The 22,818-nt window shown below is 41.1% G+C and overlaps 1 protein-coding gene across 9 annotated transcripts in view; it reads left to right on the top strand.

The window, feature by feature from the left end:
• The window catches only part of UNC79 (unc-79 homolog, NALCN channel complex subunit), a 169,684-nt gene that overhangs the window by 108,312 nt on the left and 38,554 nt on the right, over nt 1–22,818 (top strand). For all 9 annotated transcript variants that reach the window (XR_005659965.1, XM_039911870.1, XM_039911872.1 and 6 more), the window contains 7 exons: nt 419–535; nt 5,177–5,260; nt 8,180–8,282; nt 14,854–14,994; nt 15,967–16,005; nt 20,582–20,694; nt 20,795–20,880. Coding sequence is in view for 8 of the 9 variants with exons in the window: in XM_039911870.1 (XP_039767804.1) it covers nt 419–535; nt 5,177–5,260; nt 8,180–8,282; nt 14,854–14,994; nt 15,967–16,005; nt 20,582–20,694; nt 20,795–20,880 (683 nt within the window). In the remaining variant the exon portion in view is untranslated. The remainder of the gene's footprint in view (nt 1–418; nt 536–5,176; nt 5,261–8,179; nt 8,283–14,853; nt 14,995–15,966; nt 16,006–20,581; nt 20,695–20,794; nt 20,881–22,818) is intronic.

The raw sequence follows: 22,818 nt of genomic DNA on the forward strand, positions 1-22,818 counted from the left end.
ATAATCAATCAATCAATTCTATTTATTGAGCACTTTCTATGTGCAGAGCAATGTACTGAGACCTTGGAAGAGTATAATACAACTGGTAGACCCATTCCCTGCCCACAGTGAGTTTACAGTCTAGAGGGAGAGGCAGGCATTACTTATATTAGTAAATAAATTACGGATATGTTTGTAAGTGCTGGGGGTTGAGAGAGGTGGGAAGAAAGAGTGCAAATCCAAGAGCAAAAGGGGATGCAGGAGGGAGTGGGAGGAGAGGAGATGAAATCTGAGTGTAGAAATGTACCTACCCTTATGTTTGAACAGCAGTCAAGTCAGGAACCGACTCAAGAATAGGGTGTATATTGTGCTCACACTGAAAACTTTAAATTCTATGTATGACTTTTTTTCCTGTAATGGTCTTCTTTCTCCTAAACAGCTCAGTATAAGCAGATGAAAAGGGGATCATTGGGAGCTCTGACCATGAGCCAGTTAATGAAGAGGCAACTGGAACATCAGTCCAGTGCCCCTCACAACATCAGCAACTGGGACACTGGTGGGTTAAGCATTTTGTCCTTTCTCCCCTCAAACCAGAAGCTGTTTCATTCTGTGCCTTTCACAGCTTGTGAATTTTATTATTTCTTTTATGGCTTTCCAGGAAAAAAAAGGGGAAGATTAAGTAATTTGTAACTGGCTTCAAGTATTCCGTAATTTCAGAGAAGAGATGCTCATAGTGGGCTATAAATCCTTACAGGCAGATTTTTTTCTCTCCGTTGTCTATAATTGAGATGGAGGGTCAGGTGCTTTTCTTAGAGTGGGAGAAGATGCTGTGGTTTTTCCTGACTCAAATGAAATTAAAGCATCACATTACACCAGTGAACATCACTCATCGATTTTATTGTTGAATACAAGCCCATGAGTTCTCTGTCAGCAATATTACCAGGTTGCACTAGAGCTGCTTTTTATTCTTTTATGGGTCTATATCTAACCCAGTTTGAAATAGATGCTGACTGATTCAGTACAGCTAAAGTTAGTCTACTCTTTCCAGAATCCACCCCTTCCTCACCATCCGAACTGACACTATGCAGGTCTAGGCATTTTCCATCTCCTGCCTTGACTGTTGCACTAGCCTCTCTGCTTCCAGTCTCTCCCTTCTCCAGCCCATAAGTCATTCAACCAATCAATCAATCCATCGTACTTACTGAGCACTTACTTTGTGCCAACCACTGTATTAGGCACTTGGGAGAGAGAGAAATTCAGTAGAGTTGGTTGACACATTCCCTGACCATAAAGAGCTCACCCTTAACTTTGCTGCCTTTGATATTTTCTTAAAATATTGTTCTGCAAACATCTCCCCACACCTTCAGAATGCTCTGGTGATTGCCCATTTCTCTCAGCATTAAGCAAAACCTCCTGAGCATCAGCTTTAAGGCACTTATTTCTCTCCCCTCTATTTAACCTCAGTCTCTCACATCCTAGTTTTCAAGCTTTTTTTCCCTCGAGCCAACCTACTCGTTGCATCTTGTTCTGCTCTTTCTCCCCCGATCTCTTGTTCACATCCTCCCTCCTGTCTGGAACTCCCTCTCTCTTCACATCTGGCATCTACGCCAATCCATCTCTCCTCTATCCGTCCTATTTCTTCCCTATCTGCTACTTCAGCACTTCTGTGCAACCTAAGCACTTGACTACACACACACGACTCCATAGCACTTTACACTCCATTGCTTCTTCCTTCCTGTAATTTTTTTTTAGAGGGACTTGTTCCCTGCCTTCTCCCTCCACCCACTTGATTGTAAAAGAGAAGGGTCCTGGAGGGCAGAGATAATGTCTACTGAAGCAGTGTGCCCTAATGGGTAGAGCACAGGCTAGGACTAAGAAGGTCATAGATTCTAATCTCGGCTCTGCCACTTGTCTGCTGTGTGACTTTGGGTAAGTCACTTATCTCCTTTGTGCCTCAGTTACCTCATTTGTAAAATGAGACTGTGAGCTCCATGTAGAACAGGTACTGTGCTCAACTCAATTTGCTTGTATCTACCCCAGAGCTTAGTACAGTGCCTGGTACATAGTAAGTGCTTAACCAATACCATTATTATTATTATTATGCTCTCCCAAGCATTTAGTACAATGCGTTGCACAGTAGTACCTCTACCATCTATTGATCGGTTGATTAATCTTTGTTTTCTAAACTCAGTATTCTATGCTCTGTGATTGTACTATATTCATTTTTCTCTTCCTTGAGCCAACATTACACTGATAGTTCTTATGATATGCCTATCCTTTTCATCATTAAATTTGTACAGTGGTCTCGATGTATATGGTTTGGGGGTGGGGGAGATGTGGATGAAACATCAAATGGCTCTGCTTGATTTATTTTGATAGTTATTATCCTTAATTTGCGGTAAATAAAGGACAAATAATTTGGATAACTTTGTAATTTTTTTCATGTTATTTGTCGAGTGCTTACTCTACCACATGAGAGGGGAGTGGTCCCAGTCTGAAGTAGGTGGGGGAACAGTTATTGAATCCCCATTTTATAGTTGGGGAAGCTGAGGCACAGAGAAGTTAAATGACTTGCTCAAGGTCACACAGCAAACAATTGGCAGAGAGATTGGTAGAGCTGGAATTAGAAGTCAGGTCTTTCTGACTCCTAGGCCTATGATCTCTCTACTAGGTCCTGCTGTTTCATGTCTTATTTTAATTGGCAGATTCTCACTCCCCAACCACAGTATAAATTTGGGATTCTTATTGAAATTGACTTAAATTTCTCTTAAAATACTTATTCTCCATCACCCAGGGCAATAGAGGAAAGACACTAGGAATAAAAGCAGTCTACAAATATTCAAAAACCTGTTTTTAGCTAATAATTTCAACCACTGCATTATTTGATGCAGGTGAGATGGCCAGTAACCCTGGCCTCAGTCAGTCAGTTGGATTTATTGAGTGCTTATTGTGTGCAGAGCACTGTACTAAGCACCTGGTAGAGTAAAATGTAACAGTCCAGAAGATGTATGTAGTTCTAGCTACCACATGGCTCAGTGGAAAGAGCCCGGGCTTGGGAGTCAAAGGTCATGGGTTTGAATCCCGGCTTTGCCACTTGTCAGCTGTGTGACTGTGGGCAAGTCACTTAACTTCTCTGTGCCTCAGTTCCCTCATCTGTAAAATGGGGATTAAGACTGTGAACCTCATGTGGGACAACCTGATTACCCTGTATCTACCCCAGCGCTTAGAATAGTGCTCTGCATATAGTAAGCGCTTAACAAATACCAACATTATTAAATTGTTTAGTGGTTGTTGGGGTTTTTTTGAACTGGTGAACTGACCATGCCATTGGTGTCAGATGAGTCTCGCCTGCTTATCTCCCACCTGTTCTCCCACCTACTTGAGACTGTGAACTTCTGTGTGGTACAGTAAATGTACTCTAGAAAGGCCTGGCCAGCCCTGAGGGCTGAGAATCTGAGAGGTGGTATGCAGGAGGATTTTCTTGTTTCTGTGACCAGTATGGTTCAGTGTTATGGGCCTTGCTGGTTATTGGATATGGTGTCACCTAGTCTGTGTTACCTAGTCCCACTGTTGCTGGTTTTATAAAAGACTCATCAAAAAATCTCCTCTAGCCTCTGTGAAGGATGTTGAGTGACTTAAAGAGTTTCATTTCACACCTTCCATTTAAGAGTTTTTCATAGTTTCTTTCACATGAACATTTCGGGCTCTTTTCCTGTTCGCTAAGCCAGCAATGTCATCATCAAGATTTCCTTGACCTAATCACAGTATATACTAATCTAATCTCTCTGGCCGTTCATTTTCAGTCTCCTTCACGGGCTCCTCCTCTGCCTCCCACCCCCTAAGTGTTCAGTTCTGAGTTCCCTTCTATTCTCCATCTATACCTACTCCCTTGAAGAACTCATTTGCTCCCATGGTAGCCAAAATGGTCAGAAATGGAGTATGAATATTATAGCTTGCAGTGAGAGAATTCATGGTTAGCAAGGGAAATCTGATTATACATATTATGTACTGGCCAATGACCTGGCCACCTACTTTATTAAGAAAATTGACACCATCTTCAGATGTGAGCCCCCTAAAATCGCCCCTGCTGGATGGGATAGGAGAGATATATATACTAGAGAGATATATATATATATATATATGCAGAGATATATATACTAGAGATACTGCTGACAAGAAAAGAGAATTGAAGAGGGAGCTGGAAGGGGGAGGGACTGAGGAGGGGCAGGGGCGATTTTAGGGGGCTCACATTTGATGGTGTCAATTTTCTTAATAAAGTAGGTGGCCAGGTCATTGGGGGTAAGGGATGGGGGAGATGGGAGACAGAGGGCTTAAGGGAGGGAGATAAATATCTGGAACAACTGACGAGAGCATGGGTGTCAATAAGGGTGGAGAAATAGTTTTACTGGGCAGAGGAGAGGGCAGAGTTAAAACTTGCAGGGATAAACTTGAAGTAGACTAAGTCAGCCTGTTATTTAGATTTCTGCCAACAGTGCTCTGCAGGTCGAGCACAAGACCGAAGGAGGAGGACAGTGCAGTTGATCCAGGACTATGGGTTAGTGGTACCAACCTTGATTTTAATGCTTAAAAGAAAAGTTCACAGATATAGACAAAGTAGAAAAAGTAGGACAAAATAGAAAAGGAGGCTAAAGTATAGGCCGAATTAATTATGAGGACAATTAGTCATATCTAAAAGGTTCATTTCTATAATCTGGAGGCTTTGTTTCTTTGCTTCATTTTTCACTTCAAGAAGGTGCTTCTCCAAGTTCTTTTTTTTTCCTGGAAGCAGTCATACATTGTCTCCCAGCTCAAATGTATCTATATCTCAATCCTTCTCCCAACCTGTCTGAACATTGATTTTATTCCTTGTCTGACTGTTTGTGTTAACATTTTGTTCTGGAACCTTTTAAAGAGTAATTTATGTAGACTCAATATTTGGGGTTTTGGGAAGACAAGCTTCTTTTCTATTTCTATACAGCATCTGACTTCCAGTGGATCATTTTTCTGGGTAACTGGGCAATTTGTAACAAATCATCTATTTTTCTTCCCCCACCCCATCCCCATCAAGGTTTTGGGACCTTCTCATCTAAGTGTTTTCTTTGCTTCCTAAAGACAATTATTCAAGATAAAATTCTTAGAATTGTGATCAGTGCTAGATGGACAGCATTGGAAATTGAAATGCTCTATTTATCCACAGAACAGATACAGCATGGGAAACGTCAGTGTAATGTGCCAATATGTCTAAATCCTGAGCTGGAGGGACCACCACTAAGGATGAGAGGTTAGTCCAGACTTTTAAGCTCCTTAAGATTGTTCCAAAGACTGCTTATCACCGAAGAGGCTGACCATGCGTTTTGGCGTATTTGTGGATCATGGTAGGCTGTTCTTGGAAATTTTAGAAAAATGTATAAATGTCCTGGAGTTGGAAATTCACAGGCCTGATCTTGGACCCCCTGGTTCTCTTTCAAACTTCAAAGTTTTGAACTTTTACATCCAGGATGGAGCATGCTAAGTAAATGCTCAGGTCAGGTCCTATATCATTCTGAGTCTTGTAGAACAGAGGTACACTTTTCTCTTTTCTTCTCCTTACCTGAAATCTCCCAGTCATCAAAAAGGGGGACAAGATTGGGCTGCTGTCCTGATTTCCCAGGTTTCCAAACACAATATTGCCAGCTTAGCTGTGAGGGCCAGATATATATGATATGGTTTCAGGGGTTGTGAAATTGTGATGAGATTACAATTTTATAAAGCTTGCCTAACCACAGATAGTCATGATTTTGGGTTTATCCCAGTCTTTGTGTATGCGCTCTACTAATGAAGCAGGGAAGCAGTATGGTCTAGAGGAAAGAGCAAAGACTTAGGGTTTCTAATCCTATCTTTGCCACATGTATCTGTTGTATGACCTTGGGCAAGTCACTTAATTCCTCATCTGTTAAATGGGTGTTCAATACTGTTTTCCCCTCTCATGTAGACTGTGAACCCCATTTGGGACAGGGACTGTATCTGACCTGATGAACTTTTATCTACTCCAGCACTTAGTATAGTGCTTGGTACATAGTAAGCAATTAACAAATATTATTTAAAAAAAGAAAGACCACATCCCTTGTTACAGTTTTTGAGTTACCTTGTATCCCCACTTCTCTCCCTGGCCAAGTTCTAATTTATTTTTTAAACCTGAATTCCAACTCTTTTGAATTAGAATTCTTCTAGCCTTGAAAGCAATTTTTACAACCTTTTTTCTTTCTGCATTTTTTGCAAAGGACTTTGATTGCCCAAATTTCCAAATCTCTTAACCAGCTTTGGCTGTGCAGTTCCAAAGGTCATTAGCTGACAAAACCAAGAAACAGGAGTCAGATGATTACATGCAAATCTCTTTTTATGGTAAATCATAGAGGACATTTTGGGTCTTGTTGGCTCTGGTGAACATTACTGTCTGGTAGTAGTGTTTAACACTGACAGTTCCCTTTGGTTTCTGGGACTTTTAGCTTTCAGTGATCCATAGAGAGCTCCATACTGTCAGAGAACTAAGATTGAGACTCCAGTCAACATTGCAGAAAAACATTTTTATTTTTTGGGGATACACAGTATCCTCTAGGCTGTAAGATCACTGTGGGCAAGGAACATGACTACAGACTCTTTTACATTGTACTCTCCCAAGTGCTTAGTACAGTGCTCTGCACGCAGTATGCACTCAATAAGTATGATAACTATATCTATGATCTATATCTACCTGTTCTAAGTGGCGGGGTCCCTGTCCCTGTGCTGTATGGGGCTCACAGTCTTAACCCTCATTTTACAGATGAGGTAACTGAGGCACAGAGAAGTTGTGACTTGCTCAAGGTCACATAGACAAGTGGCAGAGTTTTTTCACATTTTTGTACTGGTCATAAAATTATCCAGCTTTTTGATTCCTTCTGCAGAATTTACCAGTAACTACATGATGGATATGTTGTTTCATGTTATTTGATCTACTCTCTCATCCCCGGAGAACGGTGCTTCTCTGTTTATAAAATTGGTATTTCAAAAGTCAAAGTTTCTACTTATAATTTTGGCACCTAGTTTTTAGTCCTCCACAAATTTTTCCATCATCACATTGCTCTATCTTCAATTCATCAGTTGCTTTTCTTTGCTATTAGTAGTGTCCCACTCTTGTCATAATATCCCAGAGCAACTAAAAATACAAAACACTCAAGATCGTCTTGGCTTCTTGTAATGCTCATGAAAGCTGTGGTCATTTAATAACCAATTAAGACTCAAGTAAGTTTTACAGTCCCCAAACTGAAAAGTAAGGTTTACTTACAGGTAAGTTAGTAAATAGAATGGCATAGTGACTCAAAATTACTGCCACTTTCCTTCCTGTAACTTGAGTTCATACTCAATCCCTGAATATCTCAGTTTTTTTAAATGATTTTTTTTTCTGTGCTGTGGGTACATTACCAATATTAGTGAGGGAATTAATCCAGAAGACACCCTCTTTTCCTAGGTGACCTGGAGGTTTTGGTATATCCCCTCGGAATTGACAAAATGTCAATGAAACAGTGAGAACTGTTTGTATTTGTTCATGTTAACTCATTTAAGACACGCAAGGAAAACTTTCTTGATTGTTTTTTTTTTCTACATTGGTTCCTTTGATGGCAGTTTCATTTGAGATGAAATAGGTCATCATACAATACACAAATATATTTGCAGGGATTTTTGGAAATAAAACTAAAGAAGCAGCATGGTCTAGTGGAAAGAGCACAGGCCTGGGAATCAGAGGACCGGGATTCTAATCCTGGCTGTACCACTTACCTGCTCTGTGACTTTGGGCAAGTCACATAACTTCTCCATGCCTCAGCTCCTTTTCTGTAAAATGGGGATTCAATACTTGTCGCCCCTTCTACTTAGATGTGAACCCCATGTGGAAAGGGGTCCGACCTGATTAATTTTGTATCAACCTTAGCAATTAGTACAGTGCCTAGCACATAGTAAGCACTTGACAAATATCACAATTAGTATTATTATTGTTATTATTAATGATAATACTAAAGAAGACCCAGTCATCTTCCAGATGAAGTGAATTCTGAAAATCCCTAAACTGCAGTTAATGGTGACTCTGCCGATTCACTGTGAAAGTCCATATGCCTCTGTGCGACCAGAAGGTGAGCCTTTTTCGGGCATAGTTCTGCATTTACCAGACATTTCTTTAACATTTTCCCAGGTGCCACAAAATCCAGCCTACTGTCTGCACCCAGCATCGTCAGTATGTTTGTGCCCGCCCCCGAGGATTTCGCCGATGAACAGCCAACTATGATGACTGACAAGTAAGCAGAGATTGTAATGGAATTTTCTTTAACGCTCTCATCTCATTACAGTCAGTTCTTCTCTAACAAAGTGACTTTATGACATTTCGGATAGAAATCCATGACAGAAGTAGGGAACATACCTCTGACAGTCTGCCTCTGTCTGGATGGAGTGTGATGTGGCATGGAAAAAATCACTGGGCATGTGCACTCGCTGTTAGTCAAAGCATGTAGGCTATAGGGCAAGTTTTTCCTAGCATGGATTTGTCTATCACAAAGCCCAGAAACAAAAAACTTTGTTGTGGGAGAACTGATTGCACAAAACAGTCTCAGGAGGGATATCATTATTCCTGCACTGATCCAAAATGAGCAGGTGGATCTGCAGTCGTTGGCTTTGATTCGTGAAATTGTGTTGTTAGATTCCCTTTTCCCTGGGTAGATTAGGTATCAGGAAATTCTGAAATTAGTGCAGAAAAATGTAGTTTTATTGGTCATTTGTTGGTAACCATTTCTTGACAACATCTTCTGTTTTTCAGAGGTCTGAGAATCCTCAGTCTAATCCAGTCAGTATTATCTATTGGGCACCCACTGGATGCTGAACATTATACTAATAATTGTGGTATCTGTTAAGCACTTACTGTGGCCAGGGACTTTTCTCAGTGCTGGGGTGGATACAAGAAAATCGGGGTGGACACAGTCCCTCTCCCACATGGGGCTCACAATCTTAATCCCCATTTTATAGATGAGGTAACTGAAGAAGAGAGAAGTTAGATGACAGCAGGCCTGTGGCAGAGCTGGGATTAGAACCCAGATCCTTCTGACCCCAAAGTCCATGCTCATACTAAGTGCTTGGGAGAATTAAAGCAAGTTGGAAGACATAGTCCTTGCTCTTAAGGATATTATAATCCAATGGAGGAAACAGATGCTGCAAGAAATTATAGATAAGAGAAAGCAATAGAATATATGAAATATGTACATAATTTCTGCAGTGGCTTGTGGGAACCTAAGTGCTTAGATGGTGAAAATCCCTCACTGAAATGACAGCTGAGGAATATAGTAGCAAAACTAGAAAGTAATCAGAGAAGGTCTCCTGGAGATATGATTTCAGAAGGACTTTGGAGATGGGGAGAGCTGTCATCTAGTGAATATAAAGAGAAGCAGCATGGTCAGGTGGAAAGAGCATGGACCTGAGTTCTAATCCTGGCTCCACCACTTGCTGTGTGACCTTGGGCAAGTCACTTAACTTCTCTGTGCCACTCCAGAGCACTAGCAGAGTTGGTAGACATGTTCCCTGCCTACAATGAGCTTACAGTCTAGAGGGGGAGACAGGCATTAGTATAAATCAAATATGGATATGTACAGTAAGTGCACTACGGATGAGGAAGGAGGGTATAAAGAGAGCAAATCCAAGTGCAGAAGTGGGAGAAGAGGAAATGAGGGCTTAGTCAGGGAAAGCCTCTTGAAGGAAATGTACCTTCAATAAGGCTTTGAAGTAGGGGACAGTGGTTGCCTTTCAGATATGAAGAAGAAGGGTGTTCCAGGCCAGAGTCAGGAAAGGTGAAAGGTAGGTGACGAGATAGATGGCAATGAGGTACAGTGAATAAGTTGGATAGGACACAGTGGGCATGTGAATGGAAAAAGGGTAGATTTCTGGAAATGCTGTGGTTAAGACCCTTCCATGCCAACTCAACACTTGGGTGATCCCTTCTTCCTCAAGCACGTAGCTCATACCGTAATATATACTAATAGCTCATGCTATTACTTCTTCCTAGGTGTAATTTATTTTAGTGTCTCACTCCCTGACTAAATTGTAAACTCTTTGAGGGCTGGGTTCCGTGGTACTTTCATAAGCACTTAGTACAGTGCTGGGCACACATTAGACATATTAATTGGGGGTTGAAAGAGAGAGAGAGGACTAGGAAAATGGCAGGGTTGGAAGCTTAGAGGAAAGATCTTGTGGTTTGTTGTCCATGAGGGGAAAGTTAGGTGGAGAAATTGTGTTAAGGTTTAGACATATTGAGCTTGAGATATCAACGGAACATAATGACGTCCGGAGGTTTTCAGAGAAGGAGCAAGGTGAGAGCTAGCAAGGTAAATTTGGGAGTCACATGCATAGAGGTGAAAGTAGTAGCATTAATAGGAATCATACTTATTAAACACATAATGTATACAAAGCAGTGTACTAAGCACTGGGGAAGAACACACAGGTAGTCCCTGTCCCTTGTAGGGGGCTTACAATCCAAAACTAAAATCACAGAGAGAGGCCTGGCAACAGATACATAAGGAGAGATGAAAACAAACACTGAGATAACATAAAGATAAAAACAAAAAATGGTAGGATACTGTGCCAGAAGGAGCAGAATTCCAGGTTCCTCACGCCCCACAATCCAGGCTTCTCAAGGCTCAGAGGTTGAAGCCAAAGGAATCAGTGTTATTTGAGAAGGTAAGGAGCTTTGTGGGCCACCTATATTTCTGAGGTGAGAGACAGAGGAAGAGCCAGTGAAACAAATCAAGAATTGGCCAGAAAAGAATGAGGAGAACCAGGAGAGAAATGTGTCAGAAAATTCAGTGTTAGTATTTCAGCTAGAGTGTATGCTCCCGGAGGGTAGGGCTTATGCTTTTGTACTCTCAGTAAATTCATTAATGCTATTGTTGATTGATTGGCTTCCAGGGAAAGGGAGGGGCCCACAATATTGAAGGCAGCCAAGAGGTCAAGGAGGATTAAGATAGAGTCCATTAGCTATGGTGAGAAGATGTTCATTGGTGACCTTGGTTTGACACATCTGTGGAGTATTGTTGTCAATTTAAGGAGAAGGGAGGGCCAAAATGAAGCAGGTAAGAATGAATATAAGGTGGACACAGTCAGATATCTAGATTTGCACCAGTAGTGCTCCATAGCCCAGGTAAAGGAGTGCAGGGAGTGGACTTGGGAAGTGATCAAGCTTTGCTGATTATTGGTACAAGATCATGGAGGGGTAAGGGAACCAGGTTCAATGGAGAGGATGGTGTTGAGGGCATCAATTTGCGTGTCAAGAAAAAAAATTACGGTATTTGTTAAGTACTTACTCTATGCCAAGCACTTTTCTAAGAGCTGGGGTATATACAAGGTAATCAGGTTGTCCCACACTGGGTCCACAGTCTTCAACCCCATTTTAAAGGTGAGGTAACTGAGGCATGAGAAGTTAAGTGACTTGACCAAGGTCACACAGCAGACAAGTGGCAGAGCCAGGATTAGAACCCATGTCCTCCGACTCCCAAGCCTGTGCTCTTTCCACTAAGTCGATAAGCTCGTCCTCTAGACTGTAAGCTTGTTATGGTTGGGGAACCTGTCTGCTAATTCTGTTGTACTGAATGCTCCCAAATGCTTAGTAAAGTGCTGTGCACATAGTAGTTAATAAATACCATTGGTTGATTGATTTGAGACCAAGTGGGGCAAGAAGGGCGGTTGGTTAGTGTTCCAGCATCTTTGGTTTGCTTTGGGACTTAAACCTTGTCCCTGCTGTTGCATTGTCCACCTTTCCTGGCCCAAGATTGGGGAATGTTGGAACAATTAAATTAGCTTTGGAGGGGAGCAAGACAATAGAAAACTTTCTGTTCTTTTTTTTTTCCAGTCCCTTGACATTCTACTCAAGAGTTCCATCCTTCTTTCTCCCAGCTCACCAATTGCCAATACTGGGTCTTACTTGCACAAATTCTCCTTGGCAGCAACCCCGCACCTCTCATCACTTCCTCCCCTCCTACTCCTCATCTCTCTTCCTCTTGGTCCAAATTTCAATTTCTTCCTATCCTTTTCAATCCCATTTTTTTCCTTACTTGGGTTCTCCCGAAGAGGCAGAAGTAGTTGGTGTCTGTTGGCTTTTTTCTTGCTCATTTTAGCTTAAGTTTTTGGAAGGCAGAGGCCATATCCCTACTGATGTAGACAAAGGATCAGGCAAATATCTATGGGTTTAATTTATGTTAACAATGAATAATTATTCAGAAGCGTAGGTTAGCCTTTACCATACAAATTCACTTCTTATTGATGTTGAAATTCTGTTCTTGCTTATAACTCTGAGATCTTTTATGGAAAGGTCAGATTCAAATTACTGCTTTGGCCTTTTTCCTTTTTCCAATAGATGCTGTTCGTTTTATAACATTTCACAACTTGAGATTCAAAAAAAAACCACTAAGGCTTATGAGAGTACCAGTTTAAACTAGTTGTAGTAAGATTGACCTGTTTTGATGGTAAAATGCTTTATACTTTGAAACACAGATATTGCTTCTTTGCTTTGGGTAGTTTTCAGAGTTCCTGTAGGAATATGCACATTATGAAGGCTTGAAATCTTAAGACTCAATCAGCCTTTTAGTCTTTATTGCTTCAGTTTCATTATGGCAAATTTTAACATCGAGTAATAAAAATACATCATAAAACAAACCATAAAAGTTTCCAAATCGTTCTCATGCGGATACTTCTGTGAAAACATTTGGTATATAAATGGATGGTGAGGGAAGCATACAGTACTTATGCCCATTATTATTGCTCCCCATTAGTAATATGAAAATATATTTTCTCAAATGTCAATTTTTTACTAGCTCAGTGTAACTTCTTGTTTTCCTTCGTTGTGGGCAGGGAATGTGTGTTCCAATTCTGTTATATTCTACTCTCCCAAGCATTTAGTACAGTGCTCTGCACATAGTAAGTACTCAACAAAATGCAAGCAGGGTAGCATAGTGGATAGAGCACGGGCCTGGGAGTCATAGGTTCTAATCCCAGCTCTGCCACTTGTCTGCTGGGTGACCTTGGGCTTCTCTGTGTCTCAGTTACCTCATCTGTAAAATGGAAATTGAAACTGTGAGCCTCACGTGGGACATGGACTGTATCCAACTCGATTTGCTAGTCTTCTAGACTGTGAGCCCATTGTTGGGTAGGGTTTGTCTCTATATGTTTCTGAATTGTATTTTCCAAGTGTTTAGTACAGTGTTCTACACACAGTAAGCACTCAATAAATATGATTGAATGAATGAATGAATGTTTGTATCCACTCAGGGCTTAATACGGTGTCTGATACATAGTCAAGCACTATTAAAATAAATGCCATTGATTTTCCCTCTTTAACCTGGAAGTGATTTTGCTCTGTTACCTCCCGGCACTATCATCAGATCTTCACAATAGTGAAGTTGTCGTTTTAAGTAGTAAGTTTAGCAGTTAATGCTTCTTTGCATTTCAAATTAGAACACTGAGGCAAGACTTATCTCAAAGGTAAATATTGTCAGTTTCTGCAGGAAGCCAACATAAAAGCGGATTTGAACAACTGAAAAAACTCAACATAGGTCTTAAATGACACTAAAGCTATCTGACTCATTAGTCAGCTCACTGGACAGGAATTTTTTTTTCTTGCAATTCAGCCTGGCAGGGCTGAAAAGTGTTAGGTTGAGAGGTGATACTTTTTCCGTGACAGCGTTCTTCAGGATGTTTGCTGTTTGTCCCAGGAATCCACTCAATTAGCAGTAGCTGCCAGTGGTGCTGACAGTTCTGTGTCTGTCATCTTATATCTTGCCAGCTTGCCTAGACTCAGGATGGCAGCAGGGCAAAGGAGAGTAGGCCTTGGGTCAAGCCCAAAACTCCACTGACCAAGAAGACAGGAATTCTGCCAAGTGGGCTTGGAATGAAGATTAATGTGTGGGGCAGTTCCCACCAATTTAATGTCAGCAGACATGAGCCAAATGGAATTTCCTATTGTAAAATTATCTTCAAATTCGGCCTGGGCCCTGTAGACGTGACCAGTGAGTTAGTGATGAGCCCGAAAATGGGGCCTAGACTTTCTGTGACATTTGTCAGTTCTCTGTTGATTCAAACCACTCTGCTCTTCTTTTAGCATGTTATTTTCCTTTAGGCTTAACCATCTTGACGCATTGTAGAGGTGTGCGTGTGGGTAGGGAGCGGGTCTACCAACTTTGTTATATTGTATTCTCCCAAGTGCTTAATAGAGTGATCTGGAGACAGTAAGCACTCAATAAATACCTCTGGTTGATTGATTGAGAAGAGGAAACAGTAATCCCTCCAAAGTCAAAACCCTGCAAACTTTGGGAGCTAGAAAGGGCTTTTACCAAAGCAGCATGGCCTAGTGGAAAGAGCATGGGCTTGGAAGTCAGAGGTCCTAGGTTCTAATCCCGGCTCTTCATATGCCTGCTATGTGACCTTGGGCAAGTCACTTAGGAGTGCTTCAGTTACCTCATCTGTAAAATGGATATTAAGACTGTGACCCCCCTGTGGGGCAGGGACTGTGTCCAGTTTGATTACTTTGTATCTACCTCAATGTTGAGAACAGTGCTTGGCAGTAGTAAGTGCTTAACAAGTACCATAATTACTTTAACTCAAAGGACTCTACCTCATTTCCCTTTCTGTGTCAGTTTCAATAGTGAGATTGGAACTTTTCTGGACTGTGATTTATTGTTGACTTTGGTTAGTCAGGACGGGAAAGGGGGAGACAATGGACTTCTTGTCGAAGACCATCTGACAAGAATGAAGTCGTTTTAAGTGATTCCTGGGTTTCTGTAAAAGGCATGCCAGAATTCATTAGGGTCCTTAATGATTCCTCTTTTGTCTCTGCAGGTGCCATGATTGCGGTGCCATTCTTGAAGAGTATGATGAAGAAACTCTTGGACTGGCCATTGTCGTCCTCTCAACATTCATCCATCTGAGTCCAGATTTAGCGGCCCCTTTATTGTTGGACATCATGCAATCAGTGGGAAGGTGAACCACATCTCTACCAAGAGTCTCAAATCATTAATGTCCAAATGGTTGGGCTAAGTGTGGTCAGCCCACTTAGAGTGTGAAACTGGGTGCTATGTAGGTTGCAATTTCAGTAAATTTCAGTCAAAGAAGAAAATTCAGACTTCCAGTAGAACACTTAGAAATCCCAATGTAGAATGGTTTTTAGGCAAAGTACCAAACAGGGAAAATGATGTCAAGTGAGGCAGTATTATTGATCGTAATGTTCACAGAGTCGAAAGGACATTTAATTCTGAAGAAAGAAGCTGTTTCATGAGCACTAGTGCTTGTTCAACTGCCATTTTGAATAAATCAAGTTTAAGTTAAACTGTTTAGGAATCCTGAAGTACTACGTGTTCCTCGGGGCACATAGAAATGACAAGACTGCCTACCAGGAGCAGAAGGCTTAGTTGCCAAGCAGGGCTTGAGTAGGTGGAATTGGAACTTAAAATAATGAGTATTATGTTTGTATTGGAGGGAGATGGACAAGTTTTATCAGCGAATAAGGAAAGAGTGCAAGTTGCTAACTTATGGGTTGTTCCACATGGTGCCCAAGCCAGGTTTTTTTTCCCCTCTGATAGGATGCCCAAGTAATATATGAAATGCTGTATATCATACTATGCTATTTTATTTTTTGGGCTCTTAGGTTGTCTCTAGAATTCCTTGTCTGGAACACTTTAAATATGAAAGCATGTGTGTGTATGTATAATATATTTAGAAATGAAAAAAAAATAACTGCACCTTCTGAAATTGACACAATTTGTCAGAGTATAAAACTGAGGATCTGGATTGTTGTTGAGGAGAGCAAAGCCTGGGTCTTATGTCAGATTGTTTAAATGATTGAGTCACCCACAACGAAACCTCAGATATTTTCTCAAATATCATGATAGTTGTCCGTCTGTTTTTTAAAAACCTTCAGACTTCATATGACTTGTTCATTGGTTTCTACTATAGGTTGGCATCCTGTACCAGTTTTTCTAATCAAGCAGAAAGGTAAGATTCTAGTGCTTAATATGTCATATACTCTGTGGGCACTCAATACTCATCACTGAAAATATTAGTAATGATAATGACAAAGTTTAAAAACTAACAAAGCCTGCTTTTTCCTCAGCTTATGCCCATTCTTCCTGTGCTTCTGAGACACTAATAGTGTGGTTCTCTCCTTTAGGAATCACATTTCATCCTATGCATTTAAGAACATGCATAGCATATGGTCCCTGAGACATGTGCTTTTCTTTCTCATGATATCAGGTCACCTTTTTATAGAAGTTCTTTTTTTGCTTCCAGGAAAAAAATATTCTGCCTAGTCTGTTTAAACCCCCTGCTATTGGAAAACAAATGGACATGATTAAACACTCCATTTTTGCCAACTGAGGAAATAGTATTAGATTTCTGATTTTTGAGCTCTCCAAAGTCATATCCCTAATGAGAGTTTTGCAATTCAAGAAATTGTTTGCAGTTGAAGCTAAAAATAAGAATTTACCTTATTTGGATTTGTGTGCATAAGGTCTTTTTTCTTTTGTAAATAAAGCTAGGTCTTAAATTTCATCTGCCAGAAGTATTCCAAACAAGCTGCTGTTGTCTCTCCAAATACTGAATATTTTCCTCCTGAAAATTTCCGTTTTTTGTGCAAACTGCCATAGTCAATGCAGGTTCCAAAGAAGGTTCTGCAGGCACAGTAGCACGTCAGATAATATTTGTATAGACCTGTTAATTTGAAAGTATGCTTTTACTTTTTTCCCCCCACACATTGAAACTCAATGTTTAAAAAGGGACAAATCATCAAAAAAAAGGACAATCTAGTTTAAGGTCTAGGATTATATGGGCAATTTCTGCAGTAGGCAAGCTTTGTGTACCTGCTGATGGGTTATGAACAGAAATGCTGAAAGGCAAGGATGTGGACTGGATGCCTTTCAGCCCTTAGATTCTACTGTTTTGGCTGCACTTATTGCAATTCTTAAGGCAACTATCTATCAAACAATAAGGTAGTTACGGAAATGTTAGCATCTCCGAGATGTATCCCACATCTATTCAACCTCAGTAATTTCACAGGGTCAAATGGGACAATTTATCAGTGGTAGGAAACTAAGCAATTGAGGAGGAATTAAGACCGCAAAGTTGATCAGAGCCCTCAGTGATCCCAAATGTTATTTGTATGCTTCCTTGAGAAGCAGCACAGTCTAGTTTGATAAGCATGGGCTTTGGAGTCAGAAAGACCTGGGTTCTAATCCCAGCACTGTCACTTCTCTGTTGTGTGACTTTGGGCAAGGCACTTAACTTCTTTGTTCCTCAGTTAGATCATCTATAAAATGGGGGTTAAGACTGTGAGCCCCATGTGGGACATGGGCTGTATCCAACCCAATTAGCTTGTACCTAACCCAGGGCTTAATACAGTGCCTGGTACATAGTAAACACTTAACAAATTGAAAAATTTAAAAAACCTAAAAAAACAAAGAAACCCAGTACCCATCTCTTGTCAGTGTGAACATATAATGCGAAGAGGAGATTTATCTGAAGTATCAGGAAAGTTTTTCAAGCACTGCAATTAATGACAAGCTTCTCAGTCCACAGCTGCTACAACTGCAAGACCAATTGTAGCTATGTGGTGGGTCTCTGAGGATGTGTGAATGAGAAAGATTTCACATGATAGATCACTCTTTCCAGTCCCAGCTGGTTCCACAAGGGCTATTCTCAGAATTATTCCTGAACTAATTCCTTCTCATAAAGTTGCACATGTTCATTTATCATCTCAGTGGCCTGCTGGCTTTGGACTTCCAGGATACAGAGCTGTATAAGTTGATTGTTCCCAAATATATGTGGGCCCCATAGAATTAAACAGCACTGTCATTGGAGAAGCAGCGTGGCTCAGTGGAAAGAGCCTGGACTTGGGAATCAGAGGTCATGGCTTCTAATCCCAGCTCCGCCACTTGTCAGCTGTGTGACTTTGGGCAAGTCACTTAACTTCTCTGGGCCTCAGTTACCTCATCTATAAAAAGGGGATGAAGACTGTGAGCCCCATGAAGGACAACCTGATCACCTTGTATCCCCCCAGCACTTAGAACAGTGCTTTGCACATAGTAAGCGCTTAACAAATACCAACATTATTATTATTATTATAATAATTATTATTTTCAATCTGGCCCCATCCTGCTAGAATGAGTAGGATGAGAAGCGGTGCGGCCTAGTGGATTGACCACTGGCCGGAGAGTCAGAGGACCTGGGTTCAAATCCCAACTCCACCACTTGTCTGCTGTGTGACTTTGGGCAAGTCACTTTTCCGTGCCTGAGTTATCACATCTGTAAACTGGGGATTAAGACTGTGAGCCCGATGTGCGACATGGACTCTATCCAACCTGATTATAGCATATCTACTTCAGCATTTAGTACAATGCCTGGCACATAGTGAGTGCTTAACAAATGTTATTTTGAAAAAAAAATTATCTGGGAGAAAGTTAGGAAATTGAACTCTTCTAATAATAATAATAATAATGATGTTGGTATTTGTTAAGCACTTACTATGTGCAGAGCACTGTTCTAAGCACTCGGGTGGATACAAGGTAATCAGGTTGTCCCACGTGAGGCACAGTAATCCCCATTTTACAGATGAGGTAACTGAGGCACAGAGAAGTGAAGTGACTTGCCCACAGTCACACAGCTGACAAGTGGCAGAGCCAGGATTCAAACCCATGACCTCTGACTCCCAAGCCCGGGCTCTTTCCACTGAGCCACGTTGCTTCTCTTAGCACTCTTCTGAAATTGTTACTGAATTTTAATGCTGGTGTTAGATACAACAAAGTTTACCTTATTTTGAACCTTGACTTCTCCTCCCCACAACTTTTGAAGAATTCTGACCTACTTGAATTAAATGATTAAAGCCTATTTCACTTTAGCATGCTCTCCCTATATTCCCTTCCCTGATTGATCTCACCTACCGTACCACATTTCACCTACTCCCCACTCTTGCCACTTTATCACTTCCGTGTCATTTAACGCTTTGGGTACTAACACCCCCCTACCCATAGTACCTAGGTTTTTATTAACACTGTAATTATTATTATTTTTATTGTATTTATAAAGCACTTTCTATGTACCAATCACTGTACTAAGTTCTGAAGTAGCTGCGAGATAATCAGATCAGATACAGTCCTTGTCCCACATGGAGCTCATATCTCAGACTGTTATTTTCCCCAAACTGTAATTTAGTTTAGGGCATGTCTTCCCTGATAGACTGTAAGCTCCATGAAGGCCGGGATCAGGTCTACTCACTCTCTTGTACTCTCCCAAGCTCTTATTACAGTGCCCTGTGGAGAGTAAGTGCTCAATAAACACTACTGATTTATTTAAAACAGATTATTTAGCATAGGTAGCCCCAGATCTTTAAAATCATAGAACAAGGTATATTTTTGCCGAATAGATTGGGAAGGGCTATTAGTCTATATTACCCATGTCAAACTGTAAATTCAATTCAAAATATTGGGATACTGATATATATTCACACTGCTATTTGATAAGGTAACCATTGTGCTTTTTATTAATTTTTATATATTAAGTTTTTGGTCAACTTTTTGAATCTCGGAATGCATCAATGCACTTTATGTTAATTTCCTAAAGGAAAACTATATTCTGTTTAGAGCCTTTTGGCTAAAAACTCAATTTTCATGTACTTGATTATGAGCATTAACCAGGACAGTGCACTAGGCATGACATGGTATCCCTCCTACCGGCCTTTCAGAGTGCCTAATTAGCCTCCGTGGAGTTTCATGTCTCCTGGGGCTAGATCTCTCTGATTAAGTACATACCTGCCAAGTTTGTAAAGGGCAAATCTAATGTTCCAAAACTTAATTTTACAGCTTTCAAAGGTTTAACTGACTTAATGAACCTGGTATTTTAGCCAGATAACAGTAGGAGAAGTTGACACTAATGCTCCCTGTTGTAATTCAACAGGGAAGGGCCGAAAAACATTAGGTTGAGGTCATGTAGAAATTTTTTCTTTCCCCCCCACCAACCCCGGAAGCTTATATTCCCATATAATTCTTTTGGAATGGAGTAAATGTACTTTCATTTATAGTTTCTTACCTTTCCCCCTGCTACCAGCAGCCAGCCTGGGCTCTGGACATTAGCCTCTGGATCCCCAAGGACGTGGCAGGGTCAGAATTAGAACAGAATGTGGGAAAAGTTCAAGGTGTTCAGTGGTGAATATGTCTCCATCAGAACTCCTTAAGCAGTCTCTGACTATCTGACTACAAACTATAAGTCGTGGCTGCCCAGAGCAACTCCTGTTTATATTTCCCAAGTCCTTAAAATGAAGTTTGCCCTAGGGTTCAGGCCAAAAAGAGCATTTTTCCTTTGAAAATATATCTTCCCCCCCCACAAAAAATAAAAAAAATCCACCAGCCCAGACTGCCTCTAGCCGTCAATACTGTACAGTATTCCTTTTTGATTCTCAATAAAATACAAAGCAGCAAGGGAGTTAATTTGAGCGATAAAGTAAGAACATATCTGGAATGGGTGGGACACGATGTTGGTTTGTCTCTCCAACCCAGTCTGCTTTTTCTCATGTGACTCTCAGCATGATGATCCCTGGCAATGCGGCGGGGGTAGCCAAACAATTCCTGCGTTGCATCTTCCATCAGCTAGCCCCCAATGGGATCTTCCCCCAGCTGTTCCAGAGCAATATAAAAGGTAATGCTTCAATCCTTAGTATATTTCCACCCCAGTCTGTTTCACCCCGCTCCGTCACTCAGTTACAGCACACTGTCAAATTTGGCTGTTGTATTTCCAGATGGGAGTTTTTTACGGACCTTAGCTACATCTCTAATGGACTTCAGTGAGTTGAGCTCCATAGCTGCCCTGAGCCAGCTGTTAGAGGTATGTTTGCTTTATGATATTTTAATTCTCAAATGGTCTTGACTGGTCCACTAGTAAAGCACTCTGATAAAGAGATTCAGAGTCATCCGGCTCAACACTTCAACCGATTCTCCTGCCCTCAAAGTGCTGGAGTTTTTTATTTTATTTTATTTTTTGGAGTATTTGTTGAGCGCTTATTATCTGTGAAGCATTCTTCTATGCACTGGGATGGATTCAAGATGATCAGTTGGGACACAGTCCTTGTTCCACAAGGGCCTCACAGTCTAAGTAGGAATCAGAACATGTATTGAATCCCCATTTTGCAGTTGAGGAAACTGAGGCACAGAGAAGAGAAGTGACTTGCCCAAGGTCACACAGCATGGAAGTGACAGAGCCAGGATTAGAACTGGGCCCATGCTTTTTCCACTAGGCCACACTGCTTCTTGCAAGAACTCTAGAGTTCTTTCTGTCTTAGGCAAATGGCAACAGGAACCTTGGGGAAACAGTATAATAGACACCTAACCTCATGATTAAAGATCTACCTTCTAATCTCCTAAACTTTAAGAGAGGCAGCATGGCCTAGTGGAAAGAGACCTGAGTCCCCTCCTCAGCTTCGCAGCATATAGCATAGTGGATAGAGCATGGGCCTGGGAACTAGAAGGTCATGGGTTCTAATCCTGGCTCGACCACTTGTCTGCTATGTGACCTTGGGCAAGTCACTTCACTTCTCTGTGCCTCAATTACTTCATCTGTAAAATGGGGATTGAGACTGTGAGCCCCATGTGGGACTGTGGTTTACTTGTATCTACTCCAGCACTTAGTACAGTGCCTGGTACATAGTAAATGCTTAACAAATACCACAGTTATTATTAGCATATATGTAAATATCTATAAATTATTTATATAGATGCCTGTCTCCACCTCTAGACTGTAAACTCATTGTGGGTAGGGGACGTGTCTACCCACTCTATAGTATTGTACTCTCCAAGGGCTTAGTACAGTGTTCTCTGCACATTGTAAGTACTCAATAAATACCACTGGTGGATTGATTCTAGTCGCAGGTCTGAAACTGACCAACTAAGTGTCCATGGGCAAGTCACTTAACCTCTCTGGGCCTCAGTATTCTCTTCTGTAAAACAGGAATAAGATTCCTGCTCTATCAGACTATGCTAATCTGATTATCTTCTATCTACACCAGTGCTTTTCACTTAGTAAGGGAAGAGCTCAGTGAATACTGTCATTGTAGTAGTGCCCCATCATGGGCCTGCCATTCAAGAATAGATTTAAATTTCTCTTGAGCCTTCTGACATCCCTAGCTTTTCTTTCTGTCTTCTCTGAAGTTACTCTCTCTAGTAGCTCAGTGTGGTCTCACCTCCATGAATTTATCTAAATCCTTCTTGAAAATACTAATAGGTTTTGCAAATTCCTAGGGAATCTGGTTCAGAAGTATTGGTGCATTTTGAAAGGTTCTAAGAAAGTTTTAAAAGGTTCTGAGAAGCAGCATGGCCTAAAGGACAGAGCACAGACCCAGGAATCAGAAGGATTTGGGTACTAATTCTGGCTCTGCCTTGTCTTTTATGACCATGGCCATGTCACCTAACTTCTGTATGCCTCAGTTACCTCATCTGTAAAGTGGGGATTAAGACTCTGAGCCCCAAGTGGGACATGGACTGTGACCAACCTGATTAGCTTGTATCTACCATAGCACTTAATACAGTGCCTGTCACACTGTAAGCACTTAACAAATGCCATTAAACACCCCCCAACCCCCTCCCCCCCAAAAACATAGAATGACAGGAACCTTAGGCAAGAGAGATGCATATCCATCAAGGAACAAGAAAGAGGAAATAAGCTAAATTGCTGCAGGAACAAAACACTAGAGCAGTATTCTGGGAGTTCCATTGCCAAATGCTTTTTAAAAAAAGCTAGACAGTTTGGTTTAGTTATTCATTTGCCAAG

This window comes from Ornithorhynchus anatinus, chromosome 1 (assembly GCF_004115215.2).
Source record: "Ornithorhynchus anatinus isolate Pmale09 chromosome 1, mOrnAna1.pri.v4, whole genome shotgun sequence".
NCBI classification, from domain to species: Eukaryota; Metazoa; Chordata; class Mammalia; order Monotremata; family Ornithorhynchidae; genus Ornithorhynchus; species Ornithorhynchus anatinus.